The following is a 25,415-nucleotide window of genomic DNA, read 5'->3' as shown; positions in this document are numbered from 1 at the left end:
CACATTTACACACATCCACACACATACATATACACACACACAGCAGTCCACATGCACAAACAGTCCACACACATCCACATATACACACATCCACACACACACACAACAGTCCACATACACAGTCCATATGTGCACACATCCACATCCACACACACCCCTACACACAGTCCACATACACACACACATATACACACAGTCCACACACATCCACATCCACACACACATATACACACAGTCCACACACATCCACATACACAGTCCATATACACACATTCACACACATTCACACACATCCACATACCAGCTCCTCGACCTCACATTGAACTGAAACATGTGACTGTGCTTCTGCGGTGCTGTTTACAAACCCACCGCGAGCAGCACCAGCGGAAAGAAACACTAATCCCCCTCTCCTCTCCTCTCCTCTCCTCTCCCCTTCAATTTAACACATTATTCCTCCTCCTCGCTTGGTCAGAGGATTTGAAACGCGACTTAAAACAGCCAAACACACCACCTTTTCAACAGAGCAGCGCCTGGTGTGTAAGCTCGAACCTGATTGGTCGGCTCAAATAGAAGCCGGCCTGTGATTGGCTGAGCGCGTCCTGTTGACTGAAGGTGGACTCCCAGAGCGCAGGGATCGCTGGAAGCAAAAAAATTCCTGCTCCAAAACTGCACCATGCGCCTCCCCTGAGTGGGTTTGGAGTAATCACCGGGAACTTTGTACACTTAGATAGACCCAAATCACCGTGTCGCCCGTTTAACCTGGACTTTACGAGGATTTAGACAACTTTTCTCGCTGTTTTCCATGGATAATTAGCCCTGAGTAATGACGCCTCCTGAACTACACAGGTAACTTTGTTAAACTCCATTGGGGCTAGCATCAATGCTAACCGCACTTTTAGTACTAGCAGCAACAGCAGCAGCAGCGCTTTCCCTCAAAATAACTCAATTTTTACTAACTTTACGGGATTTATTGGACCTTTCAGAGTAAATAATCACTCATAAGACTCTGAACTTTTCTTTTTAGCCTTTTAAATCCACGGGTAACCACTCACAGAAAGAAGAAAGCTACTTTTGTTTGTCTTTTGTGAACAACAGCGCGACACTGTGCTTGTGTTACCATCGGTTTTAAGCTAAATCTGTTCATTTTCTAAGGTTTTAAAGCGTTGTACTTTGTCTATCCGTGTCCAGCCGTGAGTGTTTCCCCCATTTCCACTTTATGAATGTGTTTTTACGCGTGTAGGACTCAGTTTCCAAACGTGACGAGCTCATTTCGCCCTGGACTCCACTTGTTGCTTGCCATTCATTATGCAGTGTTGACTCTCCACGTTGTTTGGCCCTGGCTGCTGATGACAAGCTCAAATTGTTGTTTTGTGAATAATGCAGTGCCTCTTGTCAAACCCAGTCATCCCAGAGCGTTGTCAGGTGTCTTAATATGTTTTATTAAAATGATAATACCTTTTAATTGGCTTTAGAACTGATGCAAAAGATGAAGAAGCGTCTGTCAATGTGTGAAACTTGTAAAGTAAAGGCGTTGTGCTTAGACCTGTTGCATAATGTCCAAAATTAGGCACGAATGGTCTTCTATTATGTTTTCTTTTCCTGTTGTGGTAAACTCACTGCAGTAGCTACACAAACTTATCTAAATTCACACGATTTACTCAGATCGACTTCTCCTTTCTTTTATTTTTCAGGTTTAAAGGAAGAGTATAAATAAAATGAAAGAAGAACTCACGTTTTTTGCATCACACTGGAACTACCCTTTCAATGTGGCCCATCACAGATAACTGGATTTTAAGTCAAGTAAAATAATGGCTTCACGCTGGACTCATTCTTTTGAGGATGGCGACAGACCGCAAGCAAGATCTTCGTTCTGTGAGGTAAGTTTACAGCTCAATTTATGTTTTTAAATCTGTTTTTGGGTGCGAGTTGATTCCATGCTTTCAGATTGGACCCCTTGTTTTTCATTTTGGTTTGAGGGGGGGTGAGTAGTGAGTTTTACCAGCTGTTCTGCTCACTTGTAAAAGAAACAAAACACTTGTCAATGTTTTTCTCTTTCTCTCCAAAATGCCTACTCAACTTTTTTTTTTTTTTTTGTCTAAGTGGGAGAACGGGTTTGATCTTTTTAGGTAGAGATATCTTGAAAAGACAAGGCACGGTTGCATAAGTATGTAATAAGAGTTTGTCCCAAAGCGCTTTACTGGTTGTAGTGGGAGGACGATTGAGTGGCTTGTTGTTAATTCGAACTTAATCTTTTTTGCATTCAAGTCTTGACCCTTGTTTTACCAGACGCCATCTGCTTTTTTAAACGAAGATCTTAACGCTCAGTGGCACCCATCTGTTTAAATCCAGTTTATACTATCCATTACAACTTCATTTTCATTTCATTTTCTACATTACATTCTGCGTATTCATGATTAGTAAGTAAATAAAAAGTAATGAAGCCTCCTATGTCATATCTAACTGTATTAAATTATTTTTTAATCTCTATTGAATTAGGGGGTTGAGGGAGTTGAGTCTAGTAGTCCATGTTGGAGCTCTAATTGAATAGCCTCGAGTACAAAGGAATTGTTAATGTTATTCTTAAGGACAAGTCTCTGAGAGAAGAAATAACAAGCCATTACCCATTTACATTTGAGTTGTAACTAGAAATGTCGATCTCTGTTTTAATTATTTGAAAGCAGCACCTCTCGTGAGAAACACTGCCTGCTGTGTGGTGCAGTCAGAGAGAGCAGCACCAGTGGAAATCCTTCTTTCAACAATCCTTATATTAGGGCGACCCCACAAACCAATTCATGTGTTAATTTCGAGCCGGAAACCCCCCAAAGCCTCTGCTCCGAAGATTTGCTGGAAATAATGACACTGGATGCAGTCCCAGCAACCAAAGGAACTCCTCTGATAGCAAAGACAAAAGTTTAGACAATGTAATATAATGAAAATCAGACGCTACAAGATTCTGATGATTAATGGGTGTGTCGTTCATTCAGAAAAAGCACTGGCCCTTAAACATGTGTAAACAGAAAGTGTCTGGAGATCTGGATGAGCTCTCACTATATTTTGCTAAGTTTTAGTGTGGAAAAAAATGTAAAGTTAACAGGTTAAGAACAAGTAGCAAGTTGTTCCTGAAGGCCTTTCTAGTGGCTGTTGTTTACATTGCACTTTTCAAGCTGTTATCAGTGCAGTGGAGCATGCAGTTTCTGTTGTACAGCCCAGTCCAATGTCAAATATCACTTTCCTTCACTGAGATTCTTCCGTTTGATTATGCCTTGGTAAATATGCAACCTTTTAAGTGTCGGTTTGATGGGTGTCGGGTCAATATTAATCACTTATTTTGTATTTTTGATTGAAATTGTACAAAATGTTCACTACTACATGGGCGTATTGACAAACAGAGCCCAGTCCGTACAGTCTTGGTCTCATTAAAGCTCACTGCTCATCTCATTTGGGCTGGCTGCCTCTCACAGAAGCTCTGCACAGACATCACATGCCTAACTGATGGTGATCGGAAGGAAAATTAACCCTCAATTGGATAGAAAGAGGCTGATGCTTCCTTTCACTATACAGTTGTGTCTGCATTGTCTCCTGGGAAATGTTGCAGTATGATTCATGTGGTTCATTTGTTCTCTCTTCTTGTTGTTTATCTGGTCATAAGTGGAGCAAAGAGGTGCAACCTTTGTATTGTATTGACATATTATTATTCCAAATATGTGGCAAAGTAGCATCCCAAAGGTCACAGTTTATTTATAATACGTCAGCGGTGGAACATAACAAAGTAGAATTAGTAAATACTGTAAGTAAGTATACATTTTAGGTATCTGTACTTATTACCATCTCTCAAATCTAGTGAAGTAAAAGTATCTGTGCTTTCTGTTTCACTACATTTTTGAACAGGGCAGAAAAGTACAGTAAAAGTATTTGTATTATAGTTTGAGACCTGCTGAAAAGCTCGAGAGGTTTATTTTTAACATGTTTGTAGTTTGAGCAAACAAAAATATAATAATAATAAAAACAGCTAGAAAAAAAATAATAATCATTTGTTTCTGTTGAACAAAATCATTACATTTGGAGCTTTATTAGATCTGAAACTGCGCAAAATTGTCTTACTTTTTACTCTTGAAGTACATTTTTAAGTAGATTTTTCTCTGCGATACATTTACTTGAGTATTTTCTTTTGTTTCTGTCCAGTATCTGTACTTTTACTTAATTACAAAAATTGAGTACTTCTTCCACCACTGTAATCTGTGACCATCGTAAATGCTTCTTTGCTTTTTTTAAATATTGGAATAATCATCTGTTAAATAAGAGTCTGATTATGTCCATTGCTAAAACTGCACTGTATCATTTCTTCACACTCAGAAATACAAAAATATCTATTTAAACATCTGTCAAAAGATTTTCAGTGGACACTTAGGCCTGTCACCATAACTAATTTCTAAGTGTGATATACTGTATTGCTGAAGTAAATCTAGATGATAAACTGTAATATTGAAACCAAACCATAAATCAGAAGCGATTTATAAATGTACAAAAAATAGCTCAAGGCAACTCTGAAGTAATTAGTCTGTGTCTGTAATGAGTCACAGAAGTTTATAATTCAATGTTTTACAGCTCAAATCTCATTGTAGTAATGCAAAGAAAATGTACCCACAATAAACATTGATTAGAGATGGACCGATATATCGTTTGGCCGATATATCAGGCTGATATTTGGACTTTTTAGTGTATTGACTATTTGCCTTAAATCTCCAAAACAGGCCTAAATTTTTGAACACACGCACAAAGACATTTTAGACATTAACATTTTAATACAAAGAGACGACTGTACTAAATGTGATACGCTGCTTTCTTATAAGGTTTATGGTTAAAAAAAAGGGCTGTTGGTCAGTTTGTAAATTTAAGTGACATAATTTGATGAAAATGATCAAAATCGACCCTACATATCAGCCCAAAAAGTATCAGCAGAGTTTATTGTCCATCAGTGGCTCTGGATTCTAAACAATCGGCATCAGCCATGACAAAAAAACAAACATATTAGTCGATCCCTAATATTGACCCCCAAAAAGTATTGTTCTAAAATATATTGAATGATACGTCGATACAGTAATTATCATGACAGGCCTATGGAGACTCCAAGACGTGTTTCTGACCGAATTTACACTAAGGATGGGACAATAAGCAATTATATCATTTATCGTGATTAAAAAGGTTGACAATAATCCTTCATGGGACATTTTATATAAACGTGAGAATCTCCAACAAAGACAATCCCCATTATATCACCAAGAGACTTGTGTATGTATCATGTTATTTGTATATTTTTGCTCAGCTGAAATTGTTTTAAATGTGCAAAATGAATAAACTTGAATTAAAAACGCCACTTCTCCACGATGGATGATCTCTTCTAGATTATTATTGTTGGAACTTATAACAAAGTACATATAATAACAGCTGTTTAAACATGGATTCTACTCTTAATATTAAAATTATAGTTTAAAAATGCTGTGGATATGAATAACTGTCAGCAACTTTAATAACTATCTTGATATAAAAGCATTAATCACACTTATTTTGGTCATGATAATCTCAAATTTCAGTATCACCCCTTGCCTACTTTACATTTGTTCATTTTTAGGAAACTTTGTCTTTGGTTACGTGATCTTAAAGGCGTGTATTGCGTCGTATGTGCACATGTTACACTAAACCATATGGAATGAATGAAAGAATTACAAGCCCCGTAATGATAGCCCTAACTCTGCCCTCGCGTCTTCTTTGACTGAAACTTCCAGGGCTTCACCAGCAGCAGCAGCGGTGTCATTACCTCGAGCTTTTCGCAGCTAAGTGCTCGGTTTGGCTGGGATGTGGTGTAGAATTTAACAGTCCACAGAGAAGTAGGTTCCTTCACATTTAGGGCCGTGTACTTGTCAGATGTTTTAAGAGCTGATGTCATTTGGCACTTGTGATGTGTCAGTGGATGATGTCATTGGCACAGACCTTTAAACTTATGCTTGTGTTTTGAAATTAGCAACGTGGAAAGTCCAGTTTTTACCCTCCACACATGGACCTGTGGCATGTGTTTATGTAAACCTCAGTGTATATTCAGGTTTTCCACGAGTATTGCTCATGCTAATCCTATAGGTAAGCCATTCATTATTGCCTGGGATCCAGAATACACACTCCTTCAATACTTTACAAAGATGTGAGTCTGGTCAGCGGTGAATCTCCCCGTTTTCAAATAAGTGTGATTGACAGGTGGGTTAGCGAATCAGGGACACGCATGATCTGTGTCTATAAGAAGAAAATAAAGGATAAAAACATGGCGGGTTTCTGCAGAATCGATGAGCAAAGCACTAAACTGAACTGTTAATCTGAGGTGAAAAAAATTTGGTCACCTGTGATTTACAAATAAAATCAACGAGCCCCTTTGTCTCACATGTTTCATTGAAAAAAAATGTATCTGATTGGACGATCATGGAGGGCGTGGGGACCAGATTCATATCAATCTGTATAAAAAAATAAAGCAAGATTGTCAGGTAAAGCCCACGGTACAGCAGACTTTGGGAAGATCACACAGGCCCCCGCTAATAATATCCAACACTACATATAAAAGAATATGTACAGTTTTCCCCTTAGATCAGGGGCGTCCAAACTATGGCCCAGGAGCCAAATGCGTCCCTCAGACCAATTTTTATTGTCAGTTGAACTGGCCCAATTGATCATAATCAGTACTTTTTACAGCAAATTTCAGTAATCCTGCCAATATAAGATAAGTAACATCACATTGCATTGTCATACAGACCTAATGTTAATATTTCAAGCTTTATTTAAAGTGTGAAGTCAAAACTATGTTAAATACACCATCTGAATTATCCACTGTATTGACCAAGTTGTGGCCCTCGGTGAAAAGAGTTTGGACACCTCTGCCTTAGATAATATATTAAAACAATACATTCCACTGGGCTTAATACTAATATAAAGAAATATGTGCAAATATCTTATGTAAAGCTGATTTAAAACCGATTTTCTTTCTTGCTTGCCGTGTGGACAACCTTTGCGGGCTCCTCTTGCAACGCTTCTGTCCCCGGACCCCAGTTTGGTAACCGCTGCTATAGGTGAACCACTAATGTGCTCATGTTGAAGCCTGTGGAAATGAGCTAATGTCAGCAGGATTTTAACTAATCACTGCTACAACATGTACAGCAATTTCAGATTTCCGCTGTGAACTTTCGGACAAAAGCATTCCACAATAATAACTTAGCAGTATATTCAGGCTCCTCTTTTGACCGAGTTTGTTATGTCATCATTTAAAAAGTCCAATTGTGTGTTTTCCTGACTAAATGTAAGTCGATCTTTGTGCTGTGACTTGTTTGTTATGTAACAGTGAAACCAGTAATGTGTAATAAATAAATTATAGTCCACAGTCAATCGATTTGTCAAAAAATTGGCCAAAACTATCACATATCTCCGTACCTGACCCAAACTGCAGGTGGAGTTCATACAAAAACTAATATTTATGCAGAAAAAAGTACTAGGAAATAGGCCTGTCATGAGTACTACTATATCGACTTATTGTTCAATATATGATTGATAGAACAATATGTTTTGGGGTCAGTATTTATCGTCATCTATGGGGAATTTTTGGGTTATTTTTTGCCTGTATATCATAAGATTTGAGCCATAAACATTTAAATTAATAATTTCTATGACTCATTACAAATCCAAACTAAGTATTTAAGTGCTTCTTTCTGCCGTTTATTCATTTTATAGTTTTTTTTAAACAATATTGTAGATTCAGAGTAGTTTTTGTGGTTTAAATCTGCTCTGTGGTTATTGTCAGTGGCATAAATTACTTTCAATATTATTTTTTTATTGTGTATTTTTACTTCAGCAATATATCACACTTCAAAATTTGTTACCGAGACAGGTCTATAAGGAAACAATATTTATATAAAGACAGATTGAGTTCTGGGTCTAATCTGCCTTTTTTTTTTTTTACATATAAATACCACAAAATACCAAATCTTCAGCTAAATCACTCACTTCTCCTTTCTACTGTTATTAAATCCTTATAATCCAAATAAAACTAATACAAATATTGGTTTACTAAGACACCATCGATTGATTACAGCGACGAAATAAGTAAAAACCCACTGTCTTTTTGAGTTGAGGGACTATATTTATAATTCACTGTAGGATCATCATTGGTTAATAAACAAAATGAAACTGGGCATTTTCATTCCTGTCATTGTTTCAAACTCGTGATGATGCCATGGTACACAATGTAATTAATGTTTTTTTCCTTGTTTTCATAATGTTTGACACAATCCAAGCCCATGTGAACAAAGTCAATGCAGAGTTTACTTTATCCCGTTAGTTTATTTCCTGGTGTGAGTGATTTCCACAGTGAAATCTTACTACATTTGAGATAGCCGTTTGCCCTGTGCGTATCCCAGGAGAAACAAATGCCTACTCTGTGTTCCCAGCCGCCTCACCCAGTGCAAATATCAGTCTGGCTTTCCGCTGATTCAGAACTGGGTGAGAGGCTGGATACCGTAGGTGCATATTTTTGATGTGGTTGTCCTTTTCAGACACTCTTCTCTTTGACCACGTAATCTCATAATTCTTTGTATAATTCTTTTACGGTGATCTGAAAGCACAAATGACCTGGTCTGTCAGGTTTACACTATAAAGAAACATTGTTATTCATCCTAAACAAAGGTTCATATAGACGGAACGTAAAAGTTTTGGAATGTCACAGTGGGTTTGTGTATGTAAATGCTGCTGAAGGCACTTCCTGGCCTGTGTCTGTGGAGATTTCTGCTGTTCTTCTGTCCTCCACATGTTAAGATCACAGGACTGAAGTGGCCCAGTGCTCTGGCAGCTAAATCAGATCCAGGACTGTGCCTCGGCCCGGAGACAAGAGCGGAGCTATGCAGGCATTTCAAACATCCACCATGGGTTTTATGTTGTTGGTCCGTTCTTGAGGAAAGAAATATCTACCATTTACAATGCAGTTAATTCAACCTGCATTACCCTCTCCAATAGTTTGGATGCTGTTGGTTTGTTGTAATGAGCTCAAATGGTTGGTGTCTGATCAGTGTTTCCAAAGGTCAGTAAAGGCCAATAGGAAAGTTGTGACTTGTTTATTGGAAAAGCTGTTGTAGGATATGAATGTCCCAAGAACTACACCAAGTATTATAATATTATAGTATTATAACAGATACAGCAAACTGAAGCCCCCGTTTGGTCAGAGGAATGTGCCGCTTCGTGCACCTGGTTGTGACTCTGACATCACACTTCTAACCACCGCAATAATTAACATAATGCATTTTTCACTGCAAAAAATGAACAATAAAAGGCAGCAGGAAATGCAATATCTGTGTTTACAGCTCCCTTTGCTGATTGAAAAGTACCTGCTCAGAAACAAGAGCTACTAAACATCTCTTTTGGTTGATGTTCCCACATAGAAGTACCACTAGTTTTGTTAAATTAGCAGCTATGCAAACACCATTGTTTACATTTGCAGTATGAAAAGTACACAAATAACACTACGCGTGTGATGAGTCAGTGAAATGTGTGAATAAAAATCCATAGTAGTGTTTGAGTGTTCTCCACCTCGGCTGACCTGCTTCTCCTCACATGTTACTGCTGTGTCAACACTCGAGTACAACATTAAAGCGGAGGTGTTTTCACTGGCAGCTCTGCACTAATCGTCCCCTGTTATCTCCTGTTGTGTCTGAATGTGCTAATGATGAAGCAAGTTGATGGGTTATGGGTCAGAGCCCGTTCAAAGTACCACACTTATAATTCACATGTGTTTAGGTGCCACACAACAGTTTCAGTCTGAAGCAGAGCGATCACCAAACACCTCCTAATGCCACTGTAAAACCTGTTGTGCTTGTTTTATCAAAATCCATGGGTGTCAGCTGCACCTGCAGGCGGCCGTGTTGTTCCCAGTCGAGTCTTAACTTTTTCTGTGTGCTCCCGGGAGCTGCTGCTGCAGATACAAGCTTGGCTCACTGCTCACTCCCAGTGTAGTTAAAAGGCAAAATATGTTGGCTGTAAAACAGCAAAAAGCAGCACAGATACATGCTTTAACTTGGTTTGCACCGGAGGCGTCCGTCACATAAATATTGAGAATAATTTGATAATTTTGATGCAATAGAGAAGCATAGAGACAGCTGTTTCCTTGATTCAAATTAATTGATGTAGTTAAAGATAAATGATATCATACAGACTGTTCAGATATTTTACTCATCATATGTGACAGAGACAGAGATAGTATAAGTGCAAGCTCGTCAGATTCCTGCCATTGTGGCCAAAGGTCTGTTCCTTGTTTGTGAGGGGGAGGGTCTGTCAGACTGAGGGGAAATACTCAGGAAATCCCAAACAGATTGAGATGTACCTGGATATTGTACTAAAGGCATATGAGAAGAGCACTAGAGAATCACAAAGATGTGACTCTATAAATAGTAACAGGAGGTGGTGTCCACAGTCTGAGCTCCAACTGTGACAGACCTGATTATCTCAATGTAAACAACAGAGAGAAGGCCGACGTGCAGAGAGCCACCACAGCCTCATTTATACGAGATGTTTCATAAATACAATCAAACTCTTCACAAACTTTTTCATTTTTATCACTTTATATAGAAGTAGAACTTGTATAGGTACTTTAAATGCCTACATACTTTTACAGATTGTGTGTGAAGTCTAATGTAATGACATATATTGTGTTGTGTGCAGAACGACTCTATGGAGTGGAGGACCCTGGCTGATTCTCTGGGCTCGCCCTTCTCCACAGAAGAAGAGGCTTTCTCATGGCCCAGACCAAAAACGGTGCATTTACGGCGCACGTCCCAAGGTTTCGGCTTCACCCTGCGGCACTTCATCGTTTACCCCCCAGAGTCCTCCATGCACTACCCATTCCCGGTACAGTACCTATCTGTTATGGTGTAAAAAGGTAACTCGAGATTGAACACTGAGGTCACTTAAGTCCCTGTGTGTTTCAGGAGGAAGATCATGGCCGCAGAGGTAAGCAGAACCGAGCAGTGCTGAGTCAGGCCAGTGCCCCTGACTTGTAATGACTCTTAATCCAGCCTCTCGTGCTTTTTGCTTCCTTGTGCTGTGAGAACAATGCGACTCCCTCGTGTCACTGACCTTTGTGGATGCATAAAAGCTTTTTGAGCACCACCTGTTTGAGAGCACCACTGACCCAGCTCTTCATATTGTTTTACTTTGTTACTCTTGCTGTTTTTCTGTCAGGGATGGCCTCATTTTTACTTTGTTGGGCATGTTTGAACTGTGTTTCCCTTGATGAGTTAAAACACCCGTTTACTTTCCTTACTACAGAGCAAACAAGACTGAATCCACTGGTTCAAGTTTGTGGCTTAACTGTACTCTGTGTAAAGTCTTAGTTAAATTTATTGGCCTACAGTCATTCCCATGTAAAAACGTCCCATTCACCTTGTGTAGGAGCAGCTGAAACTGGGATTTTCCCTAAAATCCAATGATGACTAGGTTCTTCCAACAAGATTTCTTTATTGAGTAATCTAGTTAATTCCCTGCTAACACACGCTTAATTCAGATGTTTTGACAGCAGTTCCCGTCAGAGTGCTAATACCTGTTTTTTGTAAGTCTTTTTTTGTTTTCTTTTCACTGCAGAATTGTAAGACACATTTTATTTAACTTATTAAGGTCTTAAACATCAAGTATCACCATTAGATGAAATATGTTGGAAGAAATGCATCTAGGCTTTGTGTGTTGAGTTCAAATAGAGCTGCACCACCACAGTAAGCCAACAGGGGGAGCACCTGCTTGAAACTCCTGTTGAAACATTACATAATGGGTTTATGCATGAGTAATCTGTGTGGAACAGATGAAAATGCTCATAAGGCTTATTTTTGACCAGTATAGAAACCAAAGTATCATACTAAGCCACATGTGTTTACAGTGATTGTACAGTTCTAAAATAGTACCAGTTTGTGACACAGTGTGATTGTACACAGGCCCTCTCTTCAGTGAGGAAATCTGACTCACTAGCAGAATGCTAACTGTGGTGGCAGCTCTTAGCCAGTCTTTGGCAGTGCCCAGGGCTGTTTCTCACTTTATAAGGGAAGAGTGGGAGTTGCAGCTGAGCTCTGTGTCACTCCAGCTTCTCTTTACTTGGTTTTAGCTTTAGCTTTTCTACAGTCACGCAGCTGCTAGGAGACAAGTGTAGCATGAGCAAACAGGTTTTCCTGTTTTTAAAAGCCGTCTAAACTACTTCCTTTTATGTCTTTAAAGCCATTAATTACCTTTCTCTTTAAATGAGGCAAAGCATTGGCCAGAACAGTTTGTTCTTTCACCATTTTGCACATTCACACATTTTGTGACTATTCTCTACCATTCCCTTTCATACAAACTCTCCCTTCTCCGTCAAGGCAGTGCTTTGCTGTGTGTGTAAAACGATATAATACCTTAATATCTTTCATCATCAGGGAGACAGAAGAATAGGCTGGAACCAATGGACACCATTTTTGTGAAGCAGGTCAAGGAAGGTGGTCCTGCTCATGGGGCAGGGCTTTGCACAGGTAAAACATGTTTTATGTCAAAGTCTGAAAGCAGAATTATTTTATCTAGCCTTTTAATGTGACTGAACATATAAAATCTCAGGTGATCGCATCGTCAAGGTGAATGGAGCAAGTATAATTGGCAAAGCCTATGGTGAGGTAATCGCCCTAATCCAAGAGAGGTATGCTGTGATATTATATTTAAGTAGCAATCTCTGCGTACTATTAGACTGTTATTAATAAACAGTTTTTTGTTTCTCTTCAGTGGCGAATTCCTCGAACTCTGTGTGATGCCAAAAGATGAGGACATACTACAACTTGTAAGTTTATCTTCACAAACTTTTGTCACACTGCAGAAGCCCAGTTTGCTGTGCCTTCTCCTGCAAATGTGCTGAACTGCCCCAGTTCAACTTGTGAGACTGCAGCTCACCGTCCCATCAGGGGACTCTATCTGGGTTCCTTAATGAGGACACTGTTGCTTTTTCAAACATCGCACTGCTGCTGTTGATTTTATTGCAATGCTGTGATCACACTAAAATACTGAATAAATTGTGAAGCTAAACCATTTTCTGCATTCTGCTCCGTTAGATGCTTATTTGTCCCCTAACATTTCTGTTGTGTGTTTTTATCTCCATTTCTATTGTCTGTTATGATTTGTCCTTGGCCATAGCACTACATAGTAATGTCCATGAGAGGTGGTGGTGAGAACAGGAGGATCTGTGCACAGTGACATTACACTGTAGGAGGCAGCACACACGGCTCACGCGGCTGCTTAGAGACAGCAGCAGTTGCTTAGCAAAGACAGAGCGTGCAAAAAAGGGAGGGAAGTGTTCAGAGGCACTACCGAGGCAGAGGAAAGGGCTCAACAAGGAAATGAAACTGGAAGATCTAATCGACTGCAGACCTCTGATCTGAACAGGTTGTTATAAAAGGAACGAGAGAGGAGGGATGAGTGGGAGTGGAGCTGTACCACCACAGCTAAATGTATAATGAGCAGCTGCTGCCTCTGTCATGTGAGCAGTGAGGGAGAGAGAGCCGGAGACTGGAGCCACCTTGTTCATTTAGCCTAATATTCTGGCCGCAGATGGATAGAACCATGGAGATTTAAAAGCAACATGAGAGGCACGCTTGTGCTGCTGCCACCTCAGCCAGGACACACTGACAGGAGCAGGTTGTAACGTGGCAACCCCTGCTCCATCACCGCTCATCCCTGTGTGCTGCCTGCTGCTGCAGCTCCAGTGTATTTTTAGCATGTCAAGCCCAAGCTCCTCTGTGGCTGTTTCATCTTGTCTCCTTTTTTCCTCTTGTGTTTATTTTTCACTGCTGGCATCTTTTTCTCTTGTATCACATCTCTTCTCTTTTTCTAATGCTCTTATTTCTACATGCTGTAATGGCAGCCTTTTTCACTGGAGACTGCTTATCTGGTAAGCAAACAGAGGACTTGGTCGCCTGACGCTGACATGTTGTGCTTGCTGTCTCATTGTGCATATGTCATGCATGCCAACGATGTCATTATCTACATGTTTTACTACGGCTCATTCTCGTGTAGCAGAGCTGAGATTTTCAGTAATGAGCGCTTACACTGGGTGATTATGGAGTGTAGACGGTGAGGATGGCTGCAGTACCTGTTACATTGAGCACTGGAGTGGAATACAGCTGGCATCTCGATGTAGCCTCGCCCCTTCATCCTCCATGCCTAGTCTGATCACTGTGATATAAGCCAGTGACCCCTGAACCAACTGCACACTAATGCCTGAGGAATACACACCACTGAATGCTGTGCAGTTTTAGCTAGGAGTGTAAATTAACACACAGCTTGAGCTTAACGTCCTCCTAACTTCAGTGATTCAGTGTGTGCAGTGTTAAGTACTGTTGTATTATTACTATATGATACTTGAGCATAAGGTTATATGTATTTTTTATTTACTTTTTGGACAGGTGGTAGATCCCCATTCTTAAACACATTTCTGATGACTACAGGCTGGCCCTTAAAACAAAATGTATTTTTTTTAAAAGATTGTAATTTTGAAGTCTGAAGTTGAATACCTGTGGATAGTAAAATTCCAGCTGAATCTCTGAAATACCAGCAGATGAAGTCCACTGATACCCATGAACTGCTAACGCCTCCGCTCACTCAACCTGTAACATGCACTGCCCACACGTACAGTGTTCGTAATAGTGTGGCTTTTAAAGGGCATCAAGTAGCTGGACATTATACATTTGTTTGTACTGTGTTGTATTAACCCACTGTTACTGTGCTGTCCCCAGGCCTACTCCCAGGATGCCTACCTCCGAGGCCACAGTAGCTACAGTGGAAACGCCGTCCACATTCCCGAGCCGCCCCCAGTATGCTATCCAAGAGTAGACTGTAAGCCTACGGGCATGGCCCAGGCCACTGACTCTGCAGGGCTGGTCTGCCGTGGGCCATCTGCTGACCATGGGTACCGAAAGGAAATTACTGTGCCTCCTTCTCCCCCTCCTCCCTCTTATCCCAAAAGCCAGACGGCAGTGTGCATGCGCAACGATGCCGTGAGGACAGTGGTAGTACCCCCTGAAGCCCATATGGGGCGCATGGGACCTGCACATCGAATGGATTATGTGGACCCAGGGTTCATCAGGGGGAGACCTGGGTCTTTAGCCCAGTATCCTCATCCCCGTAAGGCTGACGTCTATCCCACTGGACCAGGGATGGTGGCATATGGGGGACCATCCTCACATTACCAGCCAAATCATCAGAATATTGATTGGCGCACTTACCAAACGTACAAGGAGTACATTGATAACAAAGGAATCCATTCTCATGGTAGCAGGACTATCCAGGAGAGGTTGGACAGTTTGCGAGCCAGCCAGAACTTCATTGTTCCACAGCACATTCCCCGAGGAGACTGGTGCTCCAAGGGCATGCGGCGCAGGAGCACCTCACACGAACGCTCATTTCCAGGACCTCCACCCCACTTCCAGGTGCCCCCCCGCAGTGCCTCCCAGGACCGCATGAGTTCAGAGAGGGTTGCGCAAGCAAGGAACTGGCCCCCACGTAGCGCGTCCCAGGACGGCCTTCTCAACAAACCCCGCGGACCCTCCACAGACTATGTTGACCCTTCAGAACTAGCTCGACCATTGGAGAGGATGGCAGGCTATGGCCGAGACCAAGGTACCAGGGCCAGTAGGCAGTCTATGCCCAGACAAGCCATGCTCTACAGGCCCTCAGTAGGATACAGCGGGGGTATGAGAGGGGCTCCTAACCCTCCGGTGTACAACAAAGGAGCAGATTCTCATCAGTTTCGTTCATCACCGATGCTCTCAGAAAGACCTCAGCATTTTGGGAAGAGCACGAGTGCAGAACAGTCCTTTGCCGACCAAAGAGCTGGGATCAGAGCTTCCCTTTCAGGGCACTCCTCACAGCATGGCCACAACAGAACCAGAGCCGAGTCCATGCAGCCTGTAGAGGCAAGAAAAGACTCAGTGTTGGTAGCCCACAGGTCTGCATCCTGCTCCACCCCAAAACAACTGTCCCACAGACCAAACAACCTCAAGCCCCTTCCCCCAGAACTCCAGACACAAGTGAATGGCCGTAGCCCCACAGAGAGTGGAGTAGTCTTAAGAGAAAAGCCTCCTTCTGGAAAGAACCCCAGCCCCCTGCGGCACCCCTCCTACATTCTGGCTGTAAACGATGATGTAACGGATCCCGGCGCTGATGTGGCAGCATGCTGGCTTCCCAATGACGCTCGGCGCGAAATGCAAATGAGGCGCCTTGGGGAACAGCACCACACCTCCTGCTCCAGCAACCTGGATGAATCCCTCGACTCCATCCCATTCATTGGTAAGACTAGGCCGCCAGCCGTAGACCGGTGTTGCTATAGCAACAACAGTAAGCTGTGAGTAAGAGATGGACTGACAGTGAGAACCACTAAAGGGGCTAAGGAATTACTTCTTAAGGATAGTACTGAGCAGGATTGAGCCTGAATCAGAGATGATACTAATCATATTGATTGATGGTTACTGTTCTAAATATATTTGTATTATGAGGTTGTCGATCTGCCAGTCATCTGGACTCCTCATAGATGCATGTTTAGTAAAAGACATCAGGGACTCTAGTAAATCCATTCTAGTGAAAATAATTGCTCAGAGTTAGATCAGAACGGAAAGCTATTAATAATTTACAGCAAGTCATAAGCCTGTAAATATCCCCCACTGAGGACATTGCTATAGTAACATTGCTGGAGGCCAGGCAGGGCACAGTAGAGTGTGTGTCTGGAATTGAATCCAAATAGTTTGTTTGTATCATTTGTTTATTATTTTGCACATGTCAGTGCTGTTGAAATTTAAGTTATGTGAAGGCTAATGAAGTGTTTTGTTCCTTATATCTTCTACTGTAGTTTTTAGGACAGTTTTAACAGCTGTGTTACAGGTAGATGAACATGAAGGTAACAGTATGTACTTTTGCTTTTTAAATAAAGTGGGTCAGGTGTTTGAACACTAGTAGGAGCTATAGTTTGAAGTTGTGCTTATGCATACTATGTACACGCTGAAATGCTGCATAGTTTTAACATCTTGAGAGCTAGATATATTCTTATGTGTGTGTTTGCTAAAGTCATCCGTTCAGATCTGACAGGCCAGGTGCAGACAAAGGCACCAGTGACAGTGGTAATGCAGCGACCCCACCAGTCTGGACGGGTGCCCTGGTCCACAAGGACAAGGCTTCAATTGACTGTCTCTTCATCAATGGTCTGCTTGAAAATTCCTTCCCTGAAATAAGCTACTGCATGAATTCTTCATTATATCACCGTGCAAAGTTGTTTAGTCATTTTAAAACCGTTTAGAATAAAATATCTCATGGTCTGTTTGAAGTGGGTAAAGGCTTAAACTTGGACATCATTTTAAATTTTGCTGTAAAAGCCCCATGGATACTCTGCATCTTTGTACTCTGGGCTGTTTCATGTTTCTGCTAGAGGATTTTCAGACCTCCAGAAGTCATTTGACCTGACAATAATGTAATCTTTATTTCTTTCCATGACTGTGTGACCATAGATGAACCAGTCAGCCCCAGTGTGGACCGTGAGGCTGCTCCTATCCCCCCCTCCGCTGTGATATCTGTGGCACCTTCCATAATGACAGGCCCCTCCAGTCCAACCTCCACATGTCCTCCAATCCGCCGGCAACTGTCACATGACCAAGGTAAACGATACTGGCCAAGTCACTCGAGATGCCTGGAAGTCAATATTTCACAACTCTGGCATAGAATACACTATGGATGTATTGTATTTCAACCCGGCTACATTTCATTTTACATTTACCTTGTGTTTATTCTAGAATCTTTGAGAAGTGCTTTGTTGGAATCGGACTCCAACAAAACTGAAAGGTCTAAATCTTATGATGAAGGTCTGGATAACTACCAAGAAGAGCACAGGGGGTATGTGTTGATATATAAAAATATATGTATATATATATATATATATATATATATATAAAAATAAAAATTATATATGTGTGTGTGTTAATTTTTTATTTCCTCAGGCGGTCATCATCTGCATCTAAGCATATGCCGAGTCTCAGGGGTTTAAGGAGGGTAAGTGGCCTGTTGACAGAGTGCTTCACTGTGTATCTATTTTGGTACAAATTATAAATAATCAAATGTGTTTCTTTGAATATTCCATCAGGCCCTGGATGGTCATAAATCCTCTGGAGACTCAGGATCTCGGAGAGATTCCTCAGCAGACATCTTTGCAAATTCTTCCAAAGAAGGTCCCCTTAACTTTAGGCAACTCAGTACAGATAAGAATAAGGTATGACTGTTTTTGTTTGTTTTTTAATCTTGGATTGGACAAACGTGACATCTGTCTGATAATATTCGAACATGTCCCTTGTAGCGAGTTGGAGGAGGCATGAGGTCCTGGAAACAGATGTATGCAGTGTTACACTGCCACACTCTCACCCTGTACAAGGACAAGAAGGATGCACTTTCCCATGCAGCGGGCCAGTGTGAAGAGGACCCTCTGCAGATCAGTATTAAGGCCTGTCTCATTGACATTTCCTACAGTGACACAAGGCGCAAAAATGTGCTGCGACTCACCACCTCAGACTGCGAGTATCTGTTCCAAGCTGAAGGAAGAGAGGATATGCTGACCTGGATTAAAGTCATTCAGGAAAATAGCAACTTGGATGAAGAGGTATGGTCTAGACATGATCATAGACAGTAGTTTATTGTAGGTAAAATCCTGTATCAAAATGGCTTCCACTGACGCACCCACTCATTAAGTCCCTCTTTATTTTATAGATGTTTTAGAGTTTGTGATTTTGTTTAGTTATTTTAAATCTATTTACTGAAAATGACAGGGATTATTCGAAATGTTATCCACACTGATAAAACAAAGCACGCTTTAGTCACTGTGTGGGCTCTGTATTGAGTCAAGTTATTATTCATGATGACGAATCACTGATTAAAACGATGTTTATGATAGAGCTGTGATTTTAGTGTTGTAAGATTTGGGTTTCGTCTTTTCAGAATGCTGATGTAACAAGCCAAGACTTGATCAGTCGAAAGATTAAAGAGTACAACATGATGAGGTATGAGGCTCGACACTGCCCTTTGAGTCTTTGTCTGGACCATAGACTGTGTGTGTGTGTGTGTATGTGTGTGTATATACTCCAGACTCTGATGACTGTATTCTTTCTACAGTCTATGGTCTGGACCCTGTTGTTTTTTAGTTTTGTTTTCCACCATTGTTTATATTGTGGATTTTTTTTTGTTCATTTGGACTCAGTACATCCAGCAGCAGATCAGAACCCTCCCCCAAACCCTCTCGACAGTCCCTCAGCATTAAACAGGCCTTCCTTGGCTCTAAAACAGAGAGCAGAGGCCATAGCCCACATTCACCAAAAACAGGAGAAGAACGGAGAGCTCTGAAAGGTAGTAATGTTTACACACTGTGTTTATGCTGCTCATGTTGGGTTTTATTAACTATATTAATGTCGTTATATATATTCAATTCACGTCCTATAGATGATTCCAGTCCTCCACGGGACAGAGCAGCCTGGAAGCTTGGAATAGCAGGGATCATGAGGAAACCTTTTGAGAAGAAGACTCCTGCAGGAGGCACATTTGGAGTGAGACTTGATGACTGTCCAGCTGCACAGACCAACAGGGTGAGCTGTCCACAAGCTGTTTATTTTGTGATTGTTAAGAAGCTCTTCTAAGTCCAGTCCTTATGTCTTGGCAGTTTGTTCCTCTTATTGTGGAGGTGTGCTGTAACGTGGTAGAGGATAGAGGCCTGGAGTACACGGGCATCTACCGAGTACCAGGAAACAATGCAGCCATTTCAAACATGCAGGAGGAGCTTAACACCAAAGGCATGACGGACATCGACATCCAAGAAGATGTGAGGCCCCCACACAAAACAGCGACTGTTATAGACCGACCTGTCAGAATGTTTTTAACAAGCGTCATTATGTTTGTACAGAAATGGCGGGACCTTAACGTCATCAGTAGCTTACTCAAGTCCTTTTTCCGAAAACTTCCTGAACCTTTGTTTACAAATGGTGAGATGTCCTTAAATGTGTCAAAACATAGAGAGATTCCAGTGCATTGCTACTATTTTCTTAATTGTGTTAAACAGATAAATATGGCGATTTCATTGAAGCAAATAGAACAGAAGACTCAGTAGAGCGACTGAAGGAATTAAAAAGGCTGGTGAGTTTGTACAAATTATAACGTGTTTAATATAAGCTTTAAATGATAATCTCAATTTTTCTAAGCATCATTCTCTCTATTGCAGATCCATGAATTACCTGACCATCATTTTGAAACTCTGAAATTTCTTTGTGCTCATCTCAAGAAAGTTTCTGAAAACTGTGAAAAGAACAAGGTAGGATTTGTCAACAGCGGTAAACTTTTATCAAATATGACCCTGAGTAACATTTGTGCGTCCTGTTTAGATGGAGCCTCGTAACTTGGCGATCGTGTTTGGTCCGACGCTGGTCAGGACGTCAGAGGACAATATGACCAACATGGTGAACCACATGCCCGACCAGTGCAAGATCGTGGAAAACCTCATCCAGCAGTACGACTGGTTCTTTAGTGAAGACGGGGACGAGGAGCCTGTGGTGAGTGGGAAATCAGATGAATTGATTGACTTTGTGTTCTTTTGTGTTTGCTGTATATTGTGATGTATTTTCATCGACAGACCACAGCTGAACAAGAAGGCACAGTGCAGTCGCAGCCGGTGCCAAATATTGACCACCTGCTCTCCAATATCGGGCGAACTGCACCTTCACCAGGGGAAGTGTCAGGTAAGTTACTGAGGATTCTCCAGAATAGTATAAATGATACAGATTCTAGTCAGTGCTGGTATAAATATGATCATTTAACTCTCACCTGCAAAACCATTACATGCCAAACAACAGTCATGCATATTAGGTATGTTTTAAATGCTTCAGTCTTAAGTTCAGTTGTGTTCCAAATTGAACTGTTGTATGAAATGACTGATATTAGCGTTTGTTTTGACTTTTATTATTTTCATTGGGGGTCTGCTTTGTTTCAGTTTTGTATTATTATTTTGGCCAAAAGTCAAAAAGTTTGTTTGCATTCATTTCTTTGTCCTCCAGTTTTCTTGCTCAAGTCATTTTGATTTCTCCCTGTGCTTTATTTGTGTTGAGACGACGACTCCTTTTCTTTCCGTTCTTTTCTTCCCCTCCTCCTTGTCTCACATAATCCCGGCATGTTCTTCCCCAAAGATCAACCTAAGAACCAGAGCAAAGCTGGAAGTTGTAACGTTCTGACCTCTTGTGTGTAGTGTGCTGTTTCTCTCCCTTATTCACTGGTGACCCACTCTTGACACAGGCCAAGTGGGCGGCGTCTATCACTCGATGATGTCGCTGATGGACTCTGTCCTGTCAGTCATGGACAGCTGGGACTGTAGGAAGAAGGACGAGTGTTGTGCCCCCTGTAGCTGCCTAGTCTGCAGACACCCGCAGCTCTTTTAAAATTTGGGCCAAAGGAAGAAAAACGATAAAACGAAAGAAAGAGAAGTCGATGTTTGTCATTTTTACTGTGGTGTGCACGTCTCATATTTGAAACCCTGATAAGAGGGGATACAGAGCAATGCCGCTGTACTTTGTCTGAAAGCCCTTCTGCTGTCTCTTGTTGTCCCTAAAGCTGACCGCAAGGACAAGTAGCATGGTACGGTCTACCTCCTGTGGCTCCGTCTGTCATGGTGTCTGAGGGGGGGTCCGAGCGCCGCGGCCCCTCCCACTCATGCGATTACACACAAACAGGCTACACACAGCAGTAGCAGAGTGGCAGTGGAAAAGAAACTTCAGTATCCTGTGGTCGTTCTGTGCTTCTGTGTTTTAGTCCTCATTCAGCATCACTTTACTGTCTTTTCTCTCTTCTTTTCTTGTTTAATTTACGTCTTATTCACCTCTGTGTTTGTCATGCAACTTGAATAGCTTCATCACTTCAGGACTTTGGAACCACAGTGAGCCACTAGATTAAAACAAAATCACTTGATATTTTTTAGGTTTAACTTTTGAAGGTAGCTGAATTTTGTTCACTTGAAATACAATGTTTTTTTTCATTCAGAAATCGCTTTTGTAGAACCATTTCTTTATGTGCTGTTATTTTCATAGTAGTTCCTTAACAGTTGTTGTTAGTTGTGGAAAAAGGTTTGGGAATAACTTTGTTTTGGTTTTTAGTGGTTGACGTAGCAAGTAAAACGTGGTCCAAATGTCACTGGCCATAGGAGTACTTCTTTGGTCACACACGGCAGGCTTTTCTCGTGCCATCACTATGTTTCTGCGATAGTGCCTCAGGGTTTACACCAGCTGGATGTCCTGTCCCTCCGTCTCCGTCCCGTGATGTGCCGTCGACTCCATCCGAACTCGAGCATGAGCTGCTTTCTGTCTGCGGGCGTACTCTGCCTCCTCATTTTCACTGTGGTCTGGTGTCGTCAGTCTCTTCATTCAGCTGCTGTCATTCCTCTCATGTTGTCTCTCTGACTCTGAGCAAACTTTGACTCTGCTTTGCACTTCTCTCTTGTGTATTTTTTTATATCAATCCGGTGACCGGCTGCCACTAATGTGTGTTTTTCTTGAATGCAGATTCAGCATGTAGTGATTCTTCAAAATCAAAGGTAACTGGGGTCAGATTTGATGTATAAATTGCTTTTTCCTGGTGCTCTGTGTAACACTCAGTTTGTGTTCAGGGTTTATGGGGCTCAGGGAAGGATCAGTGCAGTAAAGAGATGCTCCGCTCGTCTTTGTTCGCCAGCCGTAAGCGCAAGAAGCCCAAGGACAAAGCCCAGCCCAGCAGCTCTGACGATGACCTGGACTCTGGACCCCATGTCCTTGAGGAAGAGGGGTGCATGCAGCAGCCCGTGTGGTCACCTGACAGTCGGACCGAGGAAGACGAGGAGGAGGAAGACCAGGGCAGGACCAGGCTGAGCTCAGAGGATCAGCTGGATGGCCCAGATAAAGAGCCCATGTCACCTGAAGGTCAGACCCCCTCTCCGCCCCACTCGCCCACCCTGAGCGAGCGCATGGCTCACCAGTCCACCCTGTCCGACCCACCTGGTAACTATGACGACACAGTGTCAGACCTAGGGACCATGAACAGCACCAGCTCCCAGGCCTCTGTTCCCAGAGCCAGGCGCTGCCGGTATCCGCCTGCAGGATATGAGGGCACTCTGGGCAGTATGGGCACAGATGTGTGCTCCATCACCTCAGACTACTCCACCACGTCCTCCATGACCTTCCTGACAGGTGGAGACCTCAGCGCCCTGAGCCCCGAGGTTCAGTCTGTGTCTGAGAGCCGCGGAGACGACGCAGACGACGAGCGCAGTGAGCTCATCAGTGAGGGCCGGCCCACGGAGACGGACAGCGAGAGCGACCTATCTGTGTTCACTGTGGGCAGGGACAGCGTGGTGCTGCGGCCGCTGCAGTCTCACAGGATCATCGAGGGGGACACGCTGTCTCGCAAGAAGAGCCAGAAGACCACCAGCGAGTCCTCTCTTGACGGCCGCGGTGATAAAGACTCCAACAGGCTGTCCCGCGCCATGGGCTCCACCAAAGGCCGCTCCAGTGGCAGCCTCAGCTCCTCGTCCCGCAGTGAGCTTGATAAGAGCGAGCCGGCGTGGAAGCTAAAGATCACCGACCGCCTCAAAGTGCGTCTGCGTATGTCTGTGGACGACATGTTTGGGGTGGGTAGCCAGCGCACTCCCGAGGGCCGCAGCAAAAAGAAGAACATTCGGCGGCGCCACACGATGGGGGGACAGAGGGACTTTGCCGAGCTGTCTGTGCTGGACTGGTCCCAGCCCGTCGCCATCGGCCCTCGCTCAGAGCTGTCCGCCGTGGACCGACTCAAACCCAAGTGCAGCTCCCAGGACTTCTCCATTGGGGACTGGATCGCACGTGAGCGCCATCGCTCCAGCAACCCCGAGGTGAGCCTGGAGCAGGGGCAGCAGCAGGAGGAGGGGCAACACAGCGCCTCTGCCTCTTGTGACGGGCCGTCTCGTCCCACTGAGACCGTCAACGGGGACATCCCTCCAACTAAGAACCTCAGCCTCGCAGCGGCTGCCCACCCACATAAACTGACCAGCTCCCAGGTGGTGCACTCGCGCTTTTACCAGTACTTGTGAGCAGCATGGGACCTTTTATTTTATGGGACAAATGTGGAACTGTTGTGTGTATGTGTGTTGTACATGTGATATCTGCCGGTGAGTGAGCATGTTGCTGTACAAATGTATGAATCAATGCACACAGGGAGTGTCATGTTCATGTATCAGGCATGAGCCAACAAGTTGTGAATATTTTTTTCTTTTTTTATTACTTTTCCATAACTTTTGGATATTTGGCAGGAGTGCTTCCTTCTGCGTCAGATTCCTGATCAACTGAAAGGACCTAGAGCCTGTGAAGCTTGTTCGAGGAGGTGCTGTTGAGTTTGAAGGTTTAGTCAAGTGGCTTTAAAGATGAACTGACATAGAAGATAGGATACAGCTATAGACAGATTTTCTAGTTTTGCAGAGGAACTATTTTTGTGTAAAGAAAGTTGTAGTGTTCAGAGTCTCGGTAACCAAATGAAGAATGTACAGACTGCCTACAGTAAAAGTGACTAAAAGCTTTAGACGCTTGTGCTCATTCAAAACAATAGAAATGCTATTTTCTGGTGTACTTGAACTGTGTTTTGGTACTGCCTGTGAGTGGACTAGCTCTCTGCGCTCACAAGGCTTTTCCAAAGGTACAATTTAGACTTAGTGTATGGGAACATAGTGCAAATGCAGGTTACTTCTATAGGGAGATGGTCCGAGAGCAGTGAACAACATCCCTCTAATGCAAACGTGTAGGCCGGCTGTAGACTGTAAAGAGAACAGCAAGAAGAAATGGGTAAATCAGAATCATGTTTTTTTCAGGAAGTGCCTAACAACGAAATGTACTGGGTGCCATACTGTCTTTGATAAGTGAAGATGTTTCTGTGGATGACATTTTTATTAAACATTCACAGGTGTTTTCTGTATCAAAATGCCGAGCTTCCATTCCTTAGGCATTCCATTCTGGTCTTAACATGTTTTATACTTTCCCCATTTTCATTTTTGGTTTTAATAGAACTTGAATTTTAATTATTCCATGTGAAAAAAGTAACTTAACTGTATATACTGTTTTAGCTGCTTTTGTTTTTTATTTCCATACGATTGCAGGGTTAAGTACAGTATTGTAAGACGCTCATGAGGCCTCCTGGTGTCGTGGGTGGTTTGGTACTTTAGGAAGTCCAGGTTCCGGGAAACTGTCCTCGAGCCGGATCATTTTTCCTCTGATTGTGAGAGGGACCGTAATTCCTGAAACACTGGAAATAAATTGTCAATGGCAAATGAATTGGTCTGTTCT

General features: G+C 42.4%; 1 protein-coding gene across 1 annotated transcript; it reads left to right on the top strand.

Annotated features, from left to right (window-relative positions):
• The first annotated feature begins 603 nt into the window (after positions 1–603).
• On the top strand, positions 604–25,403 carry arhgap21b (Rho GTPase activating protein 21b). The gene is made up of 24 exons (XM_033983077.2): positions 604–846; positions 1,692–1,877; positions 10,738–10,923; positions 11,004–11,025; positions 12,471–12,563; positions 12,646–12,724; positions 12,808–12,862; positions 14,811–16,362; positions 17,571–17,717; positions 17,853–17,952; positions 18,057–18,108; positions 18,200–18,325; positions 18,410–18,709; positions 19,045–19,106; positions 19,304–19,449; positions 19,543–19,685; positions 19,760–19,918; positions 20,000–20,078; positions 20,156–20,229; positions 20,315–20,404; positions 20,475–20,642; positions 20,723–20,828; positions 22,638–22,669; positions 22,742–25,403. The coding sequence occupies exons 2-24, from the start codon at positions 1,809–1,811 to the stop codon at positions 24,170–24,172; spliced, it is 5,271 nt and encodes a 1,756-aa protein (XP_033838968.1). The 5' UTR covers positions 604–846; positions 1,692–1,808; the 3' UTR covers positions 24,173–25,403.
• The last annotated feature ends 12 nt before the right edge of the window (positions 25,404–25,415 follow it).

Source organism: Periophthalmus magnuspinnatus, chromosome 17, assembly GCF_009829125.3.
Source record: "Periophthalmus magnuspinnatus isolate fPerMag1 chromosome 17, fPerMag1.2.pri, whole genome shotgun sequence".
Lineage (NCBI taxonomy): Eukaryota > Metazoa > Chordata > Actinopteri > Gobiiformes > Gobiidae > Periophthalmus > Periophthalmus magnuspinnatus.
Note: the sequence above shows the minus strand (reverse complement) of the source record. Positions and strands in the feature narration are given on the sequence as shown.